Genomic DNA, 22,089 nt, shown 5'->3' with positions numbered 1-22,089 from the left:
CAGTCGTGGCATCCCTGGGGTGGCAGGGCAGCCAGCCCTGTCTTGTGTCTGGCCCTTGCCGTACCCCAGATGCTCACCTGTTCTTAACTGCCTGATCGCCTGCTTTCAGCTTACAGGCTCTATACTGTAGTGCCTCGCCTGGTCAAGTTCGTGGATGTCCTAACCAACTGGTACGTCCGGATGAACCGCAGAAGGTTGAAGGTGAGTGCACGCAGGCTGCTGCTCACAGATGGATATGAGGGCAGCAACAGTAGAGACACCTGGGCGTAGCCAGAAGAGAAAGGAATGTTTCCAGATGCTCTTGGTTTTTGAAGCTCTTTCTCTTTCTCCTTTTTACATTGCAAGTTAACTATATTTATCACCATTTGATGGATGGGAATCTGTAAGTTCTAAAAGTCACCACATATTTTCAAAACACAGCTAATGACACGTCATATTGGACAGTCTCAGGGCCATATGAGACTAAGCTGAGCAGAATCTCTTAAAATACAGAAGAAATTCATACAGATACTTGCCAGTGTTTCTGGTATGGCTGTGATCCCAAGAGGGGCCCCTCCTTGGTTCTTCCTCTAGAAGGTCCATTATTTGTTGACAGGACTCTTCCCTGAGCCCGTGGGGGACTTGGCCTCGGTGATGCCTGCATCCTGTCCGAGGCTCTAAGGCCACACATAGACCATGAGGGCACCTGTGCCTCATCCCATCAGTCTATCTTCAGGTGTGTGAATGATGAAGGCCTGTAACAGGACAGTAATTTCATTTTTGTTCAATAGACCACATACCTATACACACACATCTCGAGGGGCTTAAACTAAACTTTTCACCGTGGTTACTTCTGCATAACTTCATTATGGTTGACTTCTTTTTTTATAACCTTTGTGTTTTTCCTACAATGATAGTGTAATTATTTCTTAAATATACAGTGTGTATGTTTTTTAAAATACACAGTGTATACATTTTTTAAAAATGAGAATCTTACCTAAAATTACTTTAAGTTTTCTCTACATGTTTCCGTACGTGGCACCCGATGCCTGCAGGTCCTTCCGTCCACCTGGGCCTCCGAGGTGGAAAATAGCAGGGCCCATGCTGGCCTCCTGTCCCAGGCCCTCTGTCGTGTCCGCGTGCTCTGTGCTCTGCAGGTCGCCTCCCAGTCTGATGCGTGTTCCTTTCTTGTTGACTAGGGCGAAAACGGGGTGGAGGACTGTGTCATGGCCCTGGAGACCTTGTTCAGTGTTCTGCTATCTCTGTGCAGACTTATGGTGAGATACTGGACCCAGTTCTGAAATGCCAGCCCCATTGCTGCTGTGTCCTCTGTCTGTGTCTAGTCTGTACCTATCCCCCCAGAAATAGGAATAGAAGCTTTAAAACAACTTGAATCTGTACTTCCTTTTCCAGAATCTTACTAGCTTGTCTGTGTCAGGAGGGGATAAGACACATTCACTTCCTGTTCACACTGGCAGCACATTTCAGGGAGAGTGCTGGCCTCCAGATAGAAAAGCCACTGCTCTCTGTGAGCACACACCCATCTTTACCTGGATTTCTATAAAAACATGATCCTATCAATTAAAATATTCAGTGATACACAAGTGAAAATTCCAGCTTAGGTTCTCAATATCCTATTACCACTTTTCTAGTGTGATGTTACAAGTCTTCTGTTCACTTTCTGAACATTCATGAACAGGAACCTGTCTAGTACCCGTGCCTGAAGTCCGACTCACTCACCGTCACCCTAGGGAACATGTCCCCAGTTTACAGATGAGGTTTCTGAGGTGTAGGGACATTCAGTCGTGTGCATATTAATGTGGCCAGGGCTCCTGTTTTATTGCACACCTTCCTCCGGGATGTTTCAGGGCCTCCGGCTACAACCCTGCTACTGTGCTGCACGGCATCCATCATGCCAAGTTCAGAAGGAGGCCGTTTCTTTCACACGGTGTGTTCAGTAATCTCATGCCCACTTCTGTGCATGTCCCTGTGTTGTTCTCTAAAGTGTGGAGCTGCTGTTTCCACTCTAACTGAAATCAGTTACTGATGACTGTGTGTCAGTGATGTGATATCCGATGTCCTCACGCAGGCCCCCTATACACCTTTTCTTACCGAATTGATGTACCAGAATCTAAAGCTGCTGATTGACCCCGGTTCTGTCCAGGACAAGGACACACTCAGCATCCACTACCTCATGCTGCCCCACGTTCGGTAAGAATCAAACACACGTAAGCCTCTCCTGGGTCCAGGAAGGCTCGCATGGCGGCCCTGCTCTGGCCCCTCCATGCCCTTTGCCCGCCTGCTAGCCCGCCCGCTCCTCAGGCTGCGGAGGGGCTGGAGGGATGTTCAGTGTGGAGGCTCCTGGGGCCGCCCCTTCCTCACTGTGCATGCCTGTCATTTGGGACTGTCTTCTCATGGGGCCCCTCTCACCCCCACCTCTGCCACCAGGGAGGAGCTGATTGACAAGAACACGGAGAGCGCGGTCTCTCGGATGCAGTCTGTGATTGAGCTTGGGCGAGTGATTCGAGACCGCAAAACCATTCCGATAAAGGTTTGACGCTTTGTATTTTACGTGCACAGGCCTAAATCATTATGCCTTTGGAGCATTTTCTTAGAGAGCTTCCAGCAATGGTATTTTTTTTTTTTCTTTTCTGCAACAGGGGTGTGGATGACTTAGTGCCAGATGAGCCTGATCAGTCTGGAACTTGAGATTCAGATTTTAACATTTCATTTTCCTGCAGTTTCAAGGGCTGGCTGCTTGGTAAACTTTCCATTCCTTTCCTCCTAGTATCCTCTGAAAGAAATTGTGGTTATTCACCAGGATCCAGAAGCTCTCAATGAGATCAAATCTCTGGAGAAGTATATCATTGAGGTAAGACCTCTGGCTTGTCTGTTTGGGTCCGAACAGAATTCCTTCTTTGAGAAGATTATTGTGACTAGTTCTCTTCAGTGAGGTTCACTTTGAATGTATCATTTATCCTTTCCTTTCGTGTGTCAGTACATTCATATGCCAAACCATCCACGGAATGTGACACTTTGCTTATAATCAGCATGCATTTTTGCATTTTTTACAGTGTAATTGTAATTCTTTAAAAGCAGTTCCAAGATCAGTGGATTTCGTTACCTTAGTGGTAATACACTCACTATCTTCATCCACTTACTTTCTCCAGAGTGTTTTGTTAATTAACCCAAAAACCGTTCCATCAAATCATTAAGTAACAGGTGAGCACGCGTTGGTCATGAGCAGCTCAGACTCTAGCAACAAGTATGGGGTGAGTCCCTTCTCGTCCAACGGCTTCTGGGGATGTTCACCAGGGCATCCCCGCCAGGTTGTCGGAGCACTGTGTGCACACACATGTACACACCATTGACTTTGTGCTAGAGAGGACCACGTGTGTGTAGTCTTCAACTTGGTTTTCTCACTTGACAGTTTTTCTTAAAGGACTCCCAAGGTCAGAACCTAGAGACCTCCTTTATTCTTTTAACAACTGGAGAGTGTTTGCTCTCCGCTACGTCTTTGTTTAAATCACTTTCCCATTGTTGAAAACTCAGGTTTCTGACTACAAAGAAAAGGTATGTGTCTTTGTGCATATGTTAGCGTGTGGATGTGGGTAGGTCCCAGGGAGTGCATTTGGAGTCAGCGTAAACTGTGATGTCAGTTGTCTCCCAGAAAGCTATATTCCACGATGTTTTAAAAATAAATATATTTTTAATTTCAATTTTATGTTTTTACAGGTAATATTTAAATATATTACTATAGAAAATATTAATTTCTAGATTTGGTTTTGAATTGCTTGAGGATTCTAGACATATATTAGGGACTAAAGAGTTAGATTATAAATTCTATAACTAATGCTTGCAGATAGGGTTAAAAATAGAGTATATTTAAATAGATTGTCTTATTCACTATGATCAGGTCAAGTAATCCAGTCAGGTATAATGACCTGCCACCTCCATTTCCTGCTGCATTGGTAACCCATAACTAGCACAGTCGAGGCAAGACATGTTACAGCCACCTGATTCTTCAGAAAATTGGTAGTTAACCTTCTAGAGCTTTGAGATTGCTCGAGTAAACGTTACTCCTGAGAGGTGAAGTTCATATTTCTAATTCTAGAATCTTATTTAGTTGAGTTTTGCTCAACTGTCTTGAATGATCTGGACAAGAAGGATTTGTAAGTATTATTTATAGAGTTGTTCAGCCATTATAATTTTATAACGTTTTCATCACCCCAAAGAGACACCCAGTATCCATTAGCATTCACACACCATTCTGCCCTTAGGACCCCACTGTGCCCTGGCAACCACAGGTGTAAGTTTTCGGTCCCTGGGTGTGCTTGCTCGGGATGTTTCCTGTAAGTGGAACCGGACAGTACATGGTCTTTTGAGTCTGCCTTCTTTCACTTGGCACCAAGGGTCATTCATGGTATAGGCTGTGGCTGTGATTCGTTCCTTTATTTTGCTAATAATAGTCCGTTGTGTGAATAGACCACATTTTGTTTCCCCGTCACAGGTGAGGGTCTCTAGGGTGGTTCCACTTTTTGGCAGTTGTGACTTAGGTTACTATGAATATCAAGTTTTTGTGGACACACGTTTTCATCTCCCATGTTTCTGTTTCATCTTGGCTACCAACTATAGGAGTTGAATGTTCGCAAAGTTACACTGTCTACAGATAAAAACAAGTATGGCATTCGCCTAAGGGCAGAACCTGACCACATGGTCCTGGGCAAGCGGCTGAAGGGAGCCTTCAGGGCGGTGATGACGGCCATCAAGCAGCTAAGCAGCGAGGAGCTAGAGCGTTTCCAGGAGACTGGTGGGTGTCTACCCCTGCCGACCCTGTCCATGGCCCTCGCGTGATGCGGTCTCTCACCTGGGCTCCTGTTTGATCTGCACTGTTCCAGCCTCTGCTGGTCATAAACATGTTTATTACAAATACTGATAATTTTGGAAAAGAAGAGACTAAAAATGCCCCCTAACCCATCACCCATCCGTTTAATGCAGATTGAGTGCCTACTCTCTGCCCCTGCTGGAGCAGTATGAAAATTCTGATTGATTTCCTTCTTGTTACACAGATAGTCACGTAACTGGAGCCTTACAAAATGGAGATGACGCTATAATTTTAAATGTGTTTTTCACTTATATACTTTATGTTTTATTCACTTTTTTATTTTGCACTTCTTACTTTAAGTGTGTTATTAGTCTTTAAAATGTTATTTCAATAATTGCTATAATAATTTTCTTTCATAGGGACATCTGATGTTTTTAACCAGTCTTATTTTTGATTCTTTAGATTGTTTCCCTTCTTTTACTATTCTCAATAATATTGCAGTGAGTATTCTCACATGGAAATATTCCATAGAATTGATTCCGCTGAGCTAGATTTCCAGGTAGAACTTACTGAACCAGATGGGTGGAACCTTCATTACCAGTGAATTCTGCAGATGCTAACATGAGCCCAGAAACTACCCTAGTGAGAGCTGAACCCCCTGGTATCAAGTGTCATCGGTACTGTCATTGCTTTTGGAGAAAAAGCATGTAGGTTTTTGGAGGTATCCAAATGAAGACTAGAATATATTCGAAAGAAAGGATTAAAGTCTATTTTGAGAAAGGGATTTAGCACTGAGGTTTGGAGCTGCTTGTGAGGGACAACTGGGTGAGAACTTCCCATGATTTCTCTAAGATCTCTAGAATTCATAGTTTGGTCTCAGATTTTGGCAAGATTGGAGTTGGATTCATTCAACAAATACTTTCTAAAGCTTTTCCATTTGGTTGGCCCTGGGAACCCAGAATTGAGTAAGACAGACGGTGTCCTTATCTTCATGTGCTGGCCGACATTGAAAATTTGTGGAAATCGTAGTTTTGACAAGTGCTCTGAAGGAAAAGCCTAGGATAATACGAGGAGGTTAGGAAAGGGGACTCAGCCCCTCTCTCCTCTCCTCTGGGGGACCTTCCAGGTGCCCGGGAATTCTCAGCTCTGCCTTGATTAGAATCCTGTGGTCTTACTGTCTGCTCAATGTGCTGCAGCCACCTGAGGGCACAAGGTGTTTGATGGCGAGGGCTCCCTCTGAAGCTGAAAATCGTAAGTGCAGATGTGTCACAAGAGGAGATTTAAGGACTCAAATCAGATGAGTGGTCATGGAATTCGGGAGAAGTGTCCCTAAAAGTCCTCACATTTTTGGATAAAATTTATAAAGCATAGGAAGCTAGCAAATAAAAGTTGCGTCATTACCAACTTGCTTGATTTGTTAAATTAACAATCTTTGATTAAACTTCAAATCACAAATCTAAGTTGTGTCAACAGATGGCCAAAATATTTTAAAATTCCTGAAATAAGATTTACTTGATACTAAAGATCTACAGGTTCCTTTTAAACTACTTTTCAAATGGATTTCTGCACTAATGGGAAGCAAAATGGTTTTCAGAACAGAGTGACGTAAAGTCAGTGCTGACCAAGACCGTTGTAGGTGACCACAGCAGGCTTCACCGCAGATGGGCGTTACCGACAGCCGCTGTTCATGCGTCCTGGCTGCCAGGGGAGGGTGGTGCCCAGCACTTCCCCCTGCTCACTGTTGGCTTCACGTCACCCTTGCCCTCCTATCCTCAGCAGGTAGTGGAACACCAGGGTCCTGCAGCCAGTGGGTGGGGGCCTGGGTCCGACTGGACTCTGCAGCCTGTTCTCTTCCATCATGCTGCTGTGTGTTTATGGTGGGGACATGTCACCTTCTGGCATAGGCCTTTGGTTCTAGGGGCTTATATACACGGGTAGACGTTGGCGGTGATATAACTGTCCTCAAGGCAGCCTGGGCAAGTGTAAAGGAAGTCTCTCGCATCCTTGACTGCAACAATGGCATGAGTCAGGAAGACATGATGATCTCTTGAAGTCTCTGCAGCTTGATGCATCGGGGGGCACCTGGGTGGCTTAGTCAGTTAAGCGTCCGACTCTTGATTTTGGCTCAGGTCGTAATCTCACAGTTCGTGAGATTGAGCCCTTTTGGCATTCTCTCTCTCTCTCTCTCTCTCTCTCTCTCTCTCTCTCTCTGCCCTCCCCCTTCAAAATAAATAAACTTAAAAAAAATGGCATAATATATTGGTAGCTGGGTGGTGTGAGGAGGAGGCAGGGGGCTGATTAACAGTGGCAGCTGCTTCTCCGATAGGGACCATTGTTGTCGAAGGTCACGAGCTGCATGAAGAGGACATCCGCCTCATGTACACCTTTGACCAGACAGCAGGAGGGACAACGCAGTACGAAGCGCACTCGGATGCCCAGGTACTTCTCTTCCCTAGAACATTGCTTTTCCAGAAGATAGCATAAGAGGAGAAAGTATTTACCACCCTGTCCTGACAGCTCTGGCAGCCCGTCCTGGGGTAAGATCGACCAGGCATTCACCTGAGATTTCTCTAGTAAACTCCTCTGTTGTCTCCTCTTAACATGGCATTTCTTTGACGTATATGTGAATAGAAATTTTGTGACCTCTGCTGGCAATCGTCGTGAGTGTCAGGTCGTACAAAAATGAGCAAGATGTAACCCCACCCTTCAAGGATCAAGTCAGTCACGGAGACAGAAAAGGAACTTAGTTCTTACTCTTCTGCATGATGAGTTACCTGGTAGAAATGGGCACAGGGATGCCTGGTGGCTCAGTTGGTTAAGCATCCGACTTTGCCTCAGGTCATAATCTCACGGTTCGTGAGTTCCAGCCCTGCATCGGGCTCTGTGCTGCCAGCTCAGGGCCTGGAGCCTGCTTCAGATTCTGTGTCTCCCTCTCTCTCTGCCCCTCCCCTGCTCACGCCTCTCTCTCTCTCTCTTTCTCTCTCTCTCTCTCTCTCAAAAGTAAGTATTAAAAAATTATTAAAAAAAAAAAAAAAAGAAAGAAAAGAAATGAGCACAGAGAAGGCCTCTTGCCCAGCGCCTAGCGTGGGGGTGGGTTGGTGTGGGACCTCCTGGAGGGGGCTTGCAGCAGTTTTAGATTTTGGGGTCAGAGCTTCTCTCTTTGCTTCCAACCAGACTTCTCTGGGCAGATGGGTCATAAGATATCCAGGGTGGGAGTGGGGGGCTCACGGGAGGCCCCCTGTGCGTAACATGCCCCGTGTAGTGGGGCGGCAAGTACCACGTGAGGAAGGCCAGCCTCCAGCTCCCCATGGGCGGATGGCATGAGGAGCCATCGGGGAAGAAGCTGAGACGAGGGTGGGAGAGTGTGAACACCCTGATGGCGGCCAGCCTGAGGAAGTCACTCAAGGAGGTGGCCTTGTCCTCTGGGATTCTTGACACAGGTTATGTGTTGTGAACCAGGGTGGCCCTGCCCTGACTCCTCCTCATCCATCTCCAGTTCTGCCCTCTAGTAAAGCAAGTTTGTTCACTGATTGAGTTTCCTCAGAAATGTCTTTGGGGCTGGTGCTTGATTTACGAGCGTGCCCCCCTCTGTGCTGGCGACAACATTACATTACTCACATCGTCTTCAACAGCCTCCATGACAGATGGCGTAGGAAGTAGACAAAGTCAGTAAGCAGATGGCAGTTTCTATCCCATCAAGCGTATTGCAGTCCCCTGTAGAAATCACGTCTCGAATCCCCCGATCCAAAGGACAGCAGGGTTCCTGGCTGAAGAAACGGGGCAGCTCTGGGGCCCTCACCAGCTCGTCCACGGTGTGAGAAGCCATGCGGTCATGTGGGCCGTGACTGTTGACCCCACTCCCTGCAAGGGCGGTCACACAGACAAACAGCAGTTACACAGAGACTCAAGGTTCTCATGTGTCCTGGGAGCAGCACCTGCAGAACAGGAGACGCCAGCCTCTCCTGGCGAGAGGAATGGCTTCTCACAAAGAAGCACCTGAGCCATCCAGATGCTAGTGTAACTTTATCTCTTTTGCTCACTGGGGTGAATAGTGCTGTGTTACAGACTCCTTAGAATTTAATTTACATACAGTTGTGCTGGGTTTGAGAGCCATTCCTCCTTACATGCTGTGCACCATCCATTCCTACAGGCTTTGGTTCTCTTAGACGTCACCCCCGAACAGTCCATGGTGGATGAAGGAGTGGCTCGGGAGGTCATCAATCGCATCCAGAAACTTCGCAAAAAGGTCAGTTTGTCACATTAAGTACAAGCAAACTGGGAGTTTTGCATGGTTTGTTTGTGTTGTTGGGGAGGACAGGAGAGGCAGCTAATGTAAACAGGTAATTGTAATTGAGTAATGGGAATTAGTCCCAGATCTGCAATGTGTACGTTGTACCCTGTAGGAAACGTGGGCCCTTCCCCTCCCTACTCAGTCACCCCAAACTGCACGTGGCTCTTTTGTTTCTCTGACTAGGAGCATTCAGCCAACCCACCCTTTGTCCACTGCTTCCAGTTCTCCAGGGTTTCCACAAAATCCTCTTCTGGATCGGTCGCCCTCCTGACTGGCACCAGACATGACAGCCGGTGTCCGAGGAAGGGCTCCTCGCTCAGGGAGGCACTGTTGTATCTGGACTGAGGGGGTCGTTCTCCTCACTAGGGAGCTGGGAGCCAGGACGGGTGCACCGTGCCCATCGCTGGCCCGGTGAGGCAGCCAGGAGCTCCCACCCCACACCCTAACCCTGAGGAGGGGTCTCCTCCACACCCCATCCCTGGCAGAGGCTCCCCCACCCTGACTGGAGCAGGGGGCCCCCACCAGCCCTTAGGCCAGGTGTCTGAGACCTGTGGTCTGGAGTCCAGACCTCAGGAGTCCAGCAGGTAACAGGGTGCTTGTGAGTTCTGCCTCAGTTCAGAGCTCTGTGAGCACGTTTGCACTCGGTCACTCCTTTGTTTCAGAGGAGGGTTGGGCAGGAGCCTGTGCCCTTCTGTAATGATCCAACATGGGACTGTCAGCCGTGCTCAGCAGCACTGTCCGTTTTGATTAACAAATGCACTTTCTTGTAAATTTTCTGTATGTGCCTTCAGTGCAATCTGGTTCCGACTGATGAAATAACAGTTTACTATAAAGCTAAGTCTGAAGGAAAGTATCTGAATAATGTTATCGAAAGCCACACGGAGTTTATATTTGCCACCATAAAGGCTCCCTTGAAACCATACCCAGTTCCATTATCAGATAACGTCCTTATTCAAGAAAAAACACAGGTGAGTTCTGGGTTCTGCTGAACTGTCAAAAGATACAAGGTTAGATTTTATGTTAAGTTTATGTTGTTATCTGTTGATATTGTGCCCCCAGTAGCAATTGGCACAGTCCTCAGTCCTGATACACTGGATCAGGTCTGGGAGGGGGCGTCCAGAGAGGGAGGGAGGGACTGTTCTCACAGCAGTTCCCTGGGGAAGGTAGCCAGTAGGCGCATGAGGGTTGCCGGGAAATCAGTGGCTGCGTGGGACTGCTTTATCTAAAACTAGAGAAGTTAATATTGTGGATTCTTTGACTGACTGTTAAAAGCAAACAGCAGTTGACTTGTAAAGCAGTTAACTTTGACGGTAGTAGATTGTACATAAAATTATAACTACTTCATTTCCTGTTGGCACATTTTAGATGTAACTATGAAAATGTGAAACCAAGACATGGAAGATATTGGCCATAATTAAGAAATAGATCATTAATAGAAGAGGAAGGAGTTCCTTTTTGTGTCAGTTATGTATTCAGTCATTTGTCCTTTGTCTCATTCCTCCTTTATAGGGGACAGGCTGGGCTGGATGTCACTGTTGTTTCAATGGATCAAGTTACAAGATAGTTTCATTTCTGTTTTGTATATTTTTAAGAGAACAAGGTGAAAAGAGAGAAACATGAAGGGAAAAGCGGTAGCTTTTGACTATCTTAGTGGTGGGGTTGAGTATGCTCTCAGAATTGTGCAGAGCTCTTGACGTGAGGAGCAGTTGCTGTGTTAGTTGGTGACACTGTGGTCGGTGCTGCAGTTACTCAGTCTCATACTCTCATGTGCTCAGTTAAAGGGATCTGACCTGGAAATTACACTCACCAGAGGATCATCCCCGCCTGGGCCTGCTTGTGCATATGTCAATCTTAACATTTGTACAAATGGCAGCGAGCAAGGTAAGAATAAATGAATCCTGTGGTTTGTACTTTATTTTTTAGCTAATCCTATGAATGTTGTTTTTTTTTTTTTTTTTAAATATTTATTTGTGAGAGTTCCAGGGAGGGGCAGGGAGAGAGGGAGACACAGAATCCGAAGCTCCAGGCTCTGAGCTGTCAGCACAGAACCTGACGTGGGGCTCAAACTCACGGACCGTGAGATCATGACCTGAGCCAAAGTCGGACGCTTAACCGACCAAGCCACCCAGGTACCCCTAAACCTATGAATGTCTTTAAAGCTGTTATAAGAGAACTAGGAACATCATATAACTTTCTCTTTCTAATTGCCGTCAAAATGAATCCACAGAGGTAAACGGTCAGACTTGTACTTCCAGGAAGTAGAGTAGGCATACTTTTCCCTATTCTTCCCACAAAGTACCACCGAATACCCTGGGTGTGATATGTCAGAAGATGCAGACCAATGAGGGACCTTGAGGCCAACAGACTATGGAGAGTTCCCTGGTGTTTCTTTTTGCCTCACGTATCCCAGACTTGGAGCTGAAGAAGTTGGCAACTGGAAATGCCAAGTGCAGACAAAACATCCCAACAAATTCTGCTTTTTGTAGACAGAGGACCAGTAGGGGTGTAGCCTAGCAAGACAGAAAACTTCTAGACTTCTTCTCTACTGCAGCCAAACACAACAGAAAAAACTATGGCCCCACTAACACTCAATAGCAGCAAAGGCCAAGTGAGGAGCCTAGACCTTTGCCAGGCTGAGGATCCTCAAGGTCCTGTCGCCACCATGGTGTCAGAAGCCCAAACACTGAGCTGAGACTTTTTCATCCTCCCTGGGCAGCAATAAGCCCCTCTGCCCGGTACTATCACTGAGACCACTGGGCAGTACCAAGGCGTCCATTCCCTCACTACCACCCAGGGCTAATGAGGCTGTGTACTCCCACCATCCTGCAAGGGGGTCCGTGAAGGCTGTACGGGGAACAGTGAGGAAGCACTCATACTCTTAAAGGCCAAGAAGGTCTCTTCAGGTGGGAACTCTCTCCTCATGCTCTCCACACCTGTAGTACTGAGGAGTCCTGACCTTTGTGGCATTGGAGGCTGAACTAGGAGCCTAGCTTCTCCTCCCACCAGGCAGGAGCAAAGCAGTGCCCCTTTTCCTGCCAGTGTGATGTCAGACAAAGCAAGCTAAAATAGAAGATTTAAATAAGAACCAGTCTTAATACCTTACACATCCAAGTTTTCATTGAAAATTAATCATCATGTCAATAACCAGGAAGATCTTAAGCTGAATGAAAAAAGACACATGTGAACACCAAGATGACAGAAATGGTAAAAATTATCTGACAAAGTGTAAAGCAGCCCTGAACACTGTAGGAACAAGTGAAAATTTTAAAACTGATAAATACAAGACTAAAATACAAAACACAGTGGATGGGTTCAATGACAGAATAGAAGGGACGGGAAAGAATCTGTGAACTGGTAGAACAACAGACATTGCCCATTCTGAACAAAAGAAAGGTCTTTTTAATCTGAAAAAAAGTGAATAGTCTGAAAGATCTATGGGATATTAACAGAAGTTTAATATTCTCCCCCTGAATTCCGGGAGAGTGAGAAGGAAGGACAGCAGTGGAAAAGTATTCAAAGAAATAATGGCCGAAAACTTCTTAAATTTGGCACAACATGTGCACCTACAGATTCAAGAAACTGAGAGAAACCTGAATTCTGGGTCAGGCAAAATATCTTTCAAGGTGAAGGGAAAATCAAGACATTCCCAAGTGAAGGGAAGCTAAAAGAATTTGTTGCTAGCATGATCTATCCTAAAAGAATAAGTAGAGGAAATTCTTAAAACAGAAAGAAAATGACAAGAAATGTAGGGACATTAGGAGAGAAGAAAGAACAATAGAAAGAGTCAAAATATAGATAAATGCAACAAACTTTCCTCCTTGATTTTTCTAAATTATTTGATGGCTATAACAAAACTGACCTCTCAGTGTATACACGAGAATATTTAAGAGAATTAAAAGTAGTGAAGAGCAGACTGATAGAAAGGGAGGTCAGATTCCTGTGTTTCCCTCAAGCTGGTCATACACTGACACTAGTGGTCCAGCATTTGTGTGTACATGAGATACTGCCTGGTGCAACCACTGAAAAAGCCTATTCCTAGAGACACATACAAAAACACGACAGAAATAAAAATGGAATTCTAGAATGTGTTCATATAACCCACAGGAAGCTTAGGGAAAAAAAGAACAAGTGGAAAGCAGAAAATTAAAACGAAGGGCTTAAGCTAACATCAATAATTACACTAAATGGAGGGGGTGGGAAGTGACAGGGCACTGGCTGGCTTAGTCGATGAAGCATGTGACTCTCAATCTCCAGGTCGTGAGTTCAAGCCCTGCATTGGGCATAGAGTTTACTTTGAAAAATAATAAAGGGTCACCTGGGTGTCTTAGTTGGTTAAGCATCTGACTTCAGCTCAGGTCATGATCTCAGAGTTTGTAAGATCGAGCCTCACTCCAGGCTCTGCACTGACAGCACAGAGCCTGCTTGGGTTTCTCTCTCTCTTTCCCTCACTCTCTCTGCCCTTCCCCCACACACTGTCTCAAAGAAATAAACTTTAAAAATAATAATAATAATTACACTAAATGTAAATAGTTCTAAATAGACCAGTTAATAGAAATTGGCAGACTTATAAAAAACTACCAGCTATATGCTGTATATAAGGAATTCAAATATAACAATATAAGTATATTCAAATATAACAATATAAGTTGAAAGTAAAAGGATAAAAAAAGATCTGCCACACAGACGTTAATCAAAGAAAGCAAAAACGTCAGTGTTCATTTCAACAAAGTTGACTTCATAGCAAAGAAAGTCACCGGTGACATGAATAATGATACAGATGTCAATCCACAGGGAAAACATAATGATCCCAAATGTGGACGCACCCAGTAGAGCTGCACATCACAAGAAAGAAAACTGATAGGCCTTAAAGGAGGGAGAAAATTCATAGTTACAGTTTGAAAATTGAATATATACCTCTTTCAACAAATGATAGAACTGCTAGACAGAAAACCAGAATCTAATCAGCATTAATGGAACAGCTCACCCAACAGCAGTGGAATGCATGTCCTGCTCAGACTCCTACAGGACATTTACTATGGGATGGACCATGGTGTGGGCCAGAAAACAGACCTCAACACATTTCAGGATTGAAATTGTATAGAGTATGTTCTCTGACCATGGGCAATCAAACTGTAAATCAGTAACAGGAAGGTGAAAGCAAAATCTCCACACACTGAAAACTAAACAACATTTTTTTAAATAATCCGTAATTTGGAAAAAATATGTCAAGGGAAAAAAACACATAAAACTGAGTGAAAGGGAAAATACAACATATCAAAATATGTGACTGCAGGTAATTTGTATCTCTAAAGACTCACATCAAAAAAAATGTTTCAGGGGCGCCTGGGTGGCGCAGTCGGTTAGGCGTCCGACTTCAGCCAGGTCACGATCTCGCGGTCCGTGAGTTCGAGCCCCACGTCAGGCTCTGGGCTGATGGACGGCTCGGAGCCTGGAGCCTGTTTCCGATTCTGTGTCTCCCTCTCTCTCTGCCCCTCCCCCGTTCATGCTATGTCTCTCTCTGTCCCAAAAATAAATAAAAAAACGTTGAAAAAAAAAAAATTAAAAAAAAAAAAAAATGTTTCAGGGACCTGGGTGGCTAAGTCCGTTAATTATCTGACTTCAGCTCAGGTCATGATCTCACAGTTCACGAGTTCAAGCCCCCACATGGGGCTCTGTGCTGCCAGCTCAGAGCCTGGAGCCTTCTTCAGATTCTGAGGCTCCCTCTCTCTCTACCCCTCCCCCACTCACATTGTGTGTGTGTGTGTGTGTGTGTGTGTGTGTGTGTGTGTGTGTCTCCTCTCTGAAAAATAAAACATTTAAAAAAAATTTTTTTTAACTCTCAAGAAAGTTTGATTGTCTAGTTGAGTCTAAGAGCATCACTGAGAGTGTTTGGACAATGCAGATGTACATCAGAAAGTGGAATACTATATACCAATTAAAAGTAATGAAATATATCTATAAACTTTTCTATTATCCCAAAAATATATTTTTTAATTTTTTTAACATTTATTTTTGAAAGACAGAGACAAGTGTGAGTGGGGGAGGGGCAGAGAGAGAGGGAGACACAGACTCAGAAGCAGGCTCCAGGCTCTGAGCTGTCAGCACAGAGCCCGACACAGGGCTTGAACTCATGAACGGTGAGATCATGACCTGAGCAGAAGTCAGTAGCTTAACTGACTGAGCCACCCAGGCACCCCCCAAAAAATATTTTTAATGAAATAAGCAAGTTTCACAGTTATACAATGGGGTAGCATTCTGTATGAATTTACTTATATGTTAAATGTAAAAACAACAACAAAAAAGAAAGCAACCAAGCCAATAAAGTAGAACAGAAACAGACTCACAGCTGCCAGAAGCATGCTTGGTTACCATTAAGAGGGGTTAGGGGACAGGTGGAGTCGTTGAAGGGGGTTAGGAGATACAGACTTGCAGTTGTTAAGATCCCTGAGTCCCAAGGATTTGAGGTACAGTTGGTAATGTTGTGATAACTGTGTAGGGATCATTTCATAACATAAAAATATCACATCTCAGGGCACCTGGCTAGCTTAGTCATTAGGGCATGCAACTCTTTCTCAGGGTTGTGAGTTTGAGCCCCACATTGAGTGTAGAGATTACTTAAAAAATACATCAATCAATCTACACATTGTTAAAAAAGAAAAAATAATTCTCTGTGATGTGTACCTGAAGCTAAGAATATCGCATGTCAACTATACATCACCACTTATTGTTTATAGGTAAAAGTGGGCTTGAGAAACAAAGTTCATAGTAAGTTTGTCTTAGAAAAGGGAGGAAGGGTGTCTGAGGAGAAAAAAAGAAATTTTCTTTTAAAAAAAAGAAATCAGACCCAAATGCTTTTTCCAGAGAATTCAACCAGACTTGAAAAAACTAACACCAATTCTATGGATTCTTCCAGAAAATAAAAGAAGAAACACCAACTCACTTTATTAAAGTAGTATTGACACTAAGACCAGATATAGACACACCAAAAAAACCAAAAAAACTGTAGACTGATACTTCTCATGAATATAAAGTTCTTCCGGAAAAAAAAAAAAACTGTAAGAAAAATAGGGAGAACTCCATCAACTTGGTAATGGGCATGTATGAATAAACCTGCAGGTAACATTATAGTTAAAGGGAAGAGACTGAATGTTTTCTACCCAAGATCAGGATACCCGTTCTCATTGCTCTTACTCAGCATTGCACAGGAAGTTGGCAAGAAAAGGCTACAGATCAGAAGGGAAGAAATAAAACCGACCTGAGATGAAGAGAACATGACTGTCTACATAGAAAATCCCAAGCAGTCTACAGATTGATATGTGTCCTGGTTCGCTCATCGGCACCATCACCAGCTAGTGCCAGGATGGCCGTGTGTACTTTTGGGCCTGTGATGATGGCCCCCAAACTGCTATTCAAGTTCTGTGATGTGTGGCACGTAGCTGGTCCATTGCTGCCGACATTCTGGCTCACTCAATGGAGACCGTCTGTGATCCTGTGGAAGGAGGTGGTCAGACAGGCAGCAGATGTGCATTGTGATGTCAACAAGGCCAGGGTTCTGTGTTGCTTTCAGTCCCAGGGAGCAATGGAATGAGCAGTGACCAGACATATGGGGCCACTCCCAGTGCTGCCCTTTTTGGGCCGAGTGGCCGAACAAGTGAGAAGAAAAGCTCCCAACTCCAGCAAAAGTGTTTTTTCCCGGCACCGTTACCACCACCTGCCTTCACATGATGTGCTATGGTGTGTCCTTTACTCTCTGGCTGAAACCACTCACATTGCAAGAAAAAAACTACAAGTGATCTTTAAATTTATTATTTTAAAGTATTTTTGGTGTTGTATATGCCTTTTGGGTTTGTATATATTAATTGGTGCATTTTGTTTCTGGGTAATTGAATAAAATTATATTGCTTATAAAAAATAAAATTCATCACATTCACAAGATATGACAAACATAACAAAAATCAATTTAATCTTTGTACACTAACAATGAACACATGGAGAATGAATTTTAAAGTGTAGTACCATTTACAGTCTTTCAAAAAAGAGAGACTTAACTGGAAATCTAATAAAACACATACAGGACTTATATGCCCAAGCTACAAATTACTGATGAAAACAGAGAGATGTGTCATGTTCGCAGACTGGAACATTCGATATGGTAAACCCATCAGTTCTCCCCAAATTAATAATACACATGTTTAACTGCATTCCTGTCAAACCTCAGCAGTGTTTTTTGGTAGACAAAATTATAAAACCTACCTAGAAAGAGAAAGGAAATAAATAGCTAATACAATTTTACAGACTGAATAGCATAAAAGGAATCACTCTACCCCATTTCAAGACTTACCTGAAGACCATGTGGTGAGAGCATAGCGGAGACGCTGATCCATGTCCCAGGTGGGAGACCAGAAGTACACCCACACATGGGGCCAGAGGATTTTTGAGAAAGGAGCAAAAGCAGTTCATTGAGGCATCTTTTCTACACGTGGCACCAAGGCAGACGGAGGCCTGGACCTGCGCCCACAGCATATACAGACCAACTGAGAATGGAGTATGGGCGTAAATGTAAAAACCAGTAGGAGAAAATCTTGAGAATTCAGGACAAGGTAAAGAGTTCATAGATGTGTCACCAAAAGTCCAGTCCATAAAAGGAAAAGTTGAGAAATTGAGCTTCCTCAGAATTCAGAATTCTGCTTTGTGAGAGATCCTGTGAGAAGGCAGCAAACCTGAGCTACAGCAGTGGACCCTTGCAGACCACCTCCACCTGCAGTGTGCCCAGAGGGGAAGCAGTCCTCTCATGGTTTAAAGAGACCCAGCTGGAAGATGGGAAAACACACGAGCAGACGTTCACTGGAAATGATCTACAGATGATGTGTTTTCCTGGACTTTTCATTCAAATTTAACTATTCTTTTCCTTCAGTTTTACTTGTATTTGTGGTTCTTTAGGTGGAGTATTGCTTCTGGAAAATCCAAAAGGCGACAACAGGCTGGACCTTTTAAAGCTGAAGAGTGTCATTACTAGCATTTTTGGTGTAAAAAATACAGAGCTGGCTGTCCTCCATGGTGAAACAGGTATGTGGAAACTCCTCTGACCCGAGGTGGGTGTTTGGTATCGGTTCTGCTCCACAGCCGTGCCTTCCCCCCGAGTCTGAGTCGACCAAGGGCCCCTCGGCAGACGGAACCTCCCATCCTGCCTGCTCCCCATCGGCCACAGGCTGGGGTCTGGGCTTCAGAGGTCTGTGCTGTACATGGACTTTATTAAGTGTGGTGCCTGTGTCTTGCTAGACCCAGATTCTCAATAATACAAACCTAAAAGGAGACGTGTTGAAGTTCTTACTCTGCATGCCCCAAACGTGACCTTTGGAAATAGGGTTGTTGCCAGTGTGCTTAGATACTAGCAGTGTCCCCATGAGAGGGCGTGTGAGCCCCGGGAGCACACGGGACAGAGCGAGGCAAGACGCAGGCAGAGCTGGACTTGGAGAACTGCAAGCCAAGAAACAGCACAGCTCAGCTGGCTGAGAGCCTCCAGGAGCTGGGCGAGGGTGGGGAGACACCCGCAAGCTTCAGAGGGAGCAGGGCCCTCGGGACACCTTGGCATCTCAGCTCTAGGACCGGAGACAGAGGCTTCTGTTGGGATTCGCAGCAGCAACCACCGGAGACTCTGTAAGAGTCTGGATGCTCTTTCTCAGGACTTGTTAATGGCCTAAAAGAGGAGATCTCGATGGCCAACTGAGGGGACTGGCAGGCCTCATCAGTTGGGACCTCAGCGAGGTCCTGCTGTGCGTGCGCCACCAGCTTGGCAGGGACCGGGGCAGGTTCACAATATCAGATGCCCTCATCCTCTGCCCCCGGTCCCAGGGAGTCATGGGAGCCAAAAGTGTGGGTCTAGAGTGGAGGCCATGCAGACTGCAGGTGGGGCTGGACATGTCCATCGAGGACTTGCCCCCGCCGCTTTCCCACACACCATGTTCACCCATCACCAGTCATGGCCTCCAGCACCGTCCAGCTGTGTTTCCAGCCCTAAACACTGTTTAATTTTAGGTGAAATCTCTGTGTTCTGTGTGTCTTGCTATTTTTCACATATGTTCATGAGTCAAATACTTTTTCTTCTGACTATAATTAGCATTTTTAATATAAGGCTTCTTTTCACAGTGAAGTTTAGGATTCTAATGTAGAACGTTTTAAGAAGAGCTGTAACAAAAAATACCAAAAGGGAAAAAAACGATTTTGCCTTATATTTTTAAGTTATTACTATATGCCATTTAATTAGCAACGTTAAGATTTCTTACTGTTTGCATGTCATTTACACCTGATTTTATAGAGAAGGCAAGGTCCTTTGATAAAGCAAAGTTAAGTGGAAACATCACTGCAAAGATATAGGATAGTTGAATAATTAAGTCGGAAAAGGTGAATGACTTCAGCTCTGAACTGTGTACCCCTGAAAGAATAACTTGTCTCTATTTTTGTTATTTTTAGAAATACGAAACCAAACTGACTTACTGAGTCTTAGTGGAAAAACACTCCGCGTGGCAGCAGGCTCTGCTCCCGCCGTGGTGGACGGCCCTGGCTCCGCCCTCTGCCGCTACATCAACCTGCAGCTCCTGAACTCAGGCCCGCAAGGTAAGCCTCCCCAGCCGCGAACCCCTGGGGAGGCGGGTCGGGGGGCGCTGGGCGGCAGGGTTCCTTCCACTTGCCGTATCTCACGTGGTGCTGTGTAGCGTGCACCCCGTGCTGCTCCGGGGGCACACTCAGGCTTGTGTCTCTGTGTTATGTGGAAACACCTACAGCCAGCTTGGTCAGCAGATAAGGTAAACTGGTAGGTCAACATCACAGCTACATGAAGCAGAATTAAGTACTAAGGCTCTTAAATTTTTTCTTTTCCTGGGAAGTGTTCTGAAAACTGTTGTTCATGCATTGGTCAGCAGACTGGATGGATGCTTATTTTTCCTTGATATTTTGGGGCCCCCATTGTGCACATTTGTTTCCAGAGTGTCCCTTCCCCAACTACGGATTTTTATGTCCAAGGGCGTTTCCTTTCCCTCTGGGAGGCGGTGTGGGCTGTCTACACACTGGATGCCTCCCCCCCGGACACCGCTGGCTCTTGGAGCCCCTGCTCTGTACAGGGTTCAGCAGCCGGGGGGAGGGGGAGGGGGGGTTGGTTCTCAGGAACTAACCCAGTACTCGTTTCTTCCATAGAGTGTGTGAAGGGAACCGTGGGCACGCTCCTGCTGGAAAACCCCCCTGGGCAGAACGGACTCACCCACCAGGGCCTCCTGTATGAAGCAGCCAAGGTGTTTGGCCTTCGCAGTAGGAAGCTCAAGCTGTTTCTGAATGAGACTCAGACAGATGGTGAGGACACGTGTACACAGATGGGGCAGCACTGGCTACACTTCCTTCACTTCTATTCGTCTTTTGTTGAGAGTGGTGTTTTTTAATGTTTGTTTTTGAGAGAGAGCGCACACAAGTGGGGGAGGGGCGGAGAGAGAGAATCCCAAGCAGGCTCTGCACCATCAGCACAGAGCCCGATGCAGGGCTCAAGCCCACCACCCGTGAGATCATGACTTGAGCTGAAACCAAGAGTCGCACACCCAACTGGCTGAGCCCCCCAGGCTGCTCCTCCATTTTTGAAGCCACTTCCCAGCACAGCCAGGCTACTCACTGTTCTGCCTCAGCCTTCACTCCCTCGTCAGCCAGATTTGAGCAGAAAAGCTTTTCTTTCTTTAAGAATTGAAAGCTTGGGGTGTTTTTGGGACTTATCTGTGCATGCATCCCGGCCTGGGCATGCATGCGGCTGGCTAAGTTACGCGGTACTCGTTGTCCAAGGACATGCTGTCCTCGACTCTCCTCCCCGGTGTTGAGCCCTCTGTTGTGTCCTGTTGCCACAGTCTTGGGCCCCCGGCAGCTGTGGGGATTTTGTTTGCCTGAGTGTTTAAAAGCGATGCTTATGCTTTTCCACCCTGGGTGAGCTCCAGGTCAGACAAACCAGAGACAGGCACCTTCTGGGAGCCCTGGAGGTGCCTCCTAATCAGGTTCAGACAAACACCTGCTCTGTTCCTCCTGGGACTATGGGACCTTGGGCTGCTGTGTTCAAGTGCACCGCCAGCCAGTGGGGGCAGGGCGCCAAGCACAAGTGTGACAGCACAGGTCTGCCTATGCTTGCAGGTTGCCTTTTTCTTGATCCAGCATTCATGTGGTTGTGGTCAACGTTTGGTTGTTTCTAGAGTTCTGACAACGTTGGTTCTCTGTGATGTTTCTGAGGAAGTTCCGTGTAAAGAAGCGTTTCTCTAGATCTTAGGGGACGCTGTCAGCCCAGGCCCATCTAAACTCCATTACTTGGGGCCCCAGTCGTGCATGAGGGCCAGAGTCTCATGGGAACGTGCTGTGTCCATCCCCACCCTCCTGAAGTCGGGATGTCCGCAGCGCTGCGTCTCAGGAGGCTCCATGGGACAGTCTGGTCTTTGCCTCCCCAGCTTCTGCTGGTTTCAGGTGCCCTTGATTGTGACCCCATCATTCTGACCTCTGTCTCTGTGGCCAGGGTGCCTCCTACTCTTGTATGTTACACAATTTCCAGGAACTGGAACATGGGCATATCTTTTGGAAGGCCCGTTTTTAAACCCACTACATTCTCTTAACCGTCTTCTGGGTGGTGAAGGATCTGCTGCCGTGGGTTCCTGATTCTGGCCACAGGTTTTGGAGGGGCCTGGGGTTCTTGAACTTCCTAGTCTGTGCACACCCCAGGCTTTTTTTGTTTCACTTCGGTAGCCATTTAGTGCCGAAAGCTATAGGTCACCAGGACCTCCAGGAAACCTTAATGTTCAGGTACCTCTTGGGAGCCATGATTTTTGGCCTCTGGATTTCCCTCATGTTCTTCCCTTGCTTGGCTACTTTTTTTTTAATTAATGTTTTATGTTACACTTTCAAATTTTCTGCTACATCGTTAGAAATTAAAGCCTCTTTTGCAGCTGCTCCTGTCTGTAACCGGGCACAGCCGTGCCCCTCA

General features: G+C 45.7%; 1 protein-coding gene across 4 annotated transcripts in view; it reads left to right on the top strand.

The window, feature by feature from the left end:
• Positions 1 to 22,089, top strand: part of IARS1 (isoleucyl-tRNA synthetase 1) — a 67,392-nt gene that overhangs the window by 42,851 nt on the left and 2,452 nt on the right. For 3 of the 4 annotated variants that reach the window (XM_019434276.2, XM_019434277.2, XM_019434279.2), the window contains 13 exons: positions 110 to 201; positions 1,179 to 1,256; positions 2,069 to 2,190; positions 2,428 to 2,530; positions 2,768 to 2,851; positions 4,615 to 4,789; positions 7,131 to 7,243; positions 8,955 to 9,050; positions 9,887 to 10,063; positions 10,871 to 10,976; positions 18,036 to 18,161; positions 19,566 to 19,709; positions 20,286 to 20,438. In XM_019434276.2, coding sequence (XP_019289821.2) covers positions 110 to 201; positions 1,179 to 1,256; positions 2,069 to 2,190; positions 2,428 to 2,530; positions 2,768 to 2,851; positions 4,615 to 4,789; positions 7,131 to 7,243; positions 8,955 to 9,050; positions 9,887 to 10,063; positions 10,871 to 10,976; positions 18,036 to 18,161; positions 19,566 to 19,709; positions 20,286 to 20,438 — 1,569 coding nt within the window. The remainder of the gene's footprint in view (positions 1 to 109; positions 202 to 1,178; positions 1,257 to 2,068; positions 2,191 to 2,427; positions 2,531 to 2,767; positions 2,852 to 4,614; positions 4,790 to 7,130; positions 7,244 to 8,954; positions 9,051 to 9,886; positions 10,064 to 10,870; positions 10,977 to 18,035; positions 18,162 to 19,565; positions 19,710 to 20,285; positions 20,439 to 22,089) is intronic. The other variant, XM_019434278.2, reaches the window with a different exon arrangement.

This window comes from Panthera pardus, unplaced genomic scaffold, assembly GCF_024362965.1.
Source record: "Panthera pardus isolate Hobbes unplaced genomic scaffold, ASM2436296v1 HiC_scaffold_20, whole genome shotgun sequence".
Classification (NCBI taxonomy): Eukaryota; Metazoa; Chordata; class Mammalia; order Carnivora; family Felidae; genus Panthera; species Panthera pardus.
This window is presented reverse-complemented; position numbering and strand designations above follow the sequence as displayed.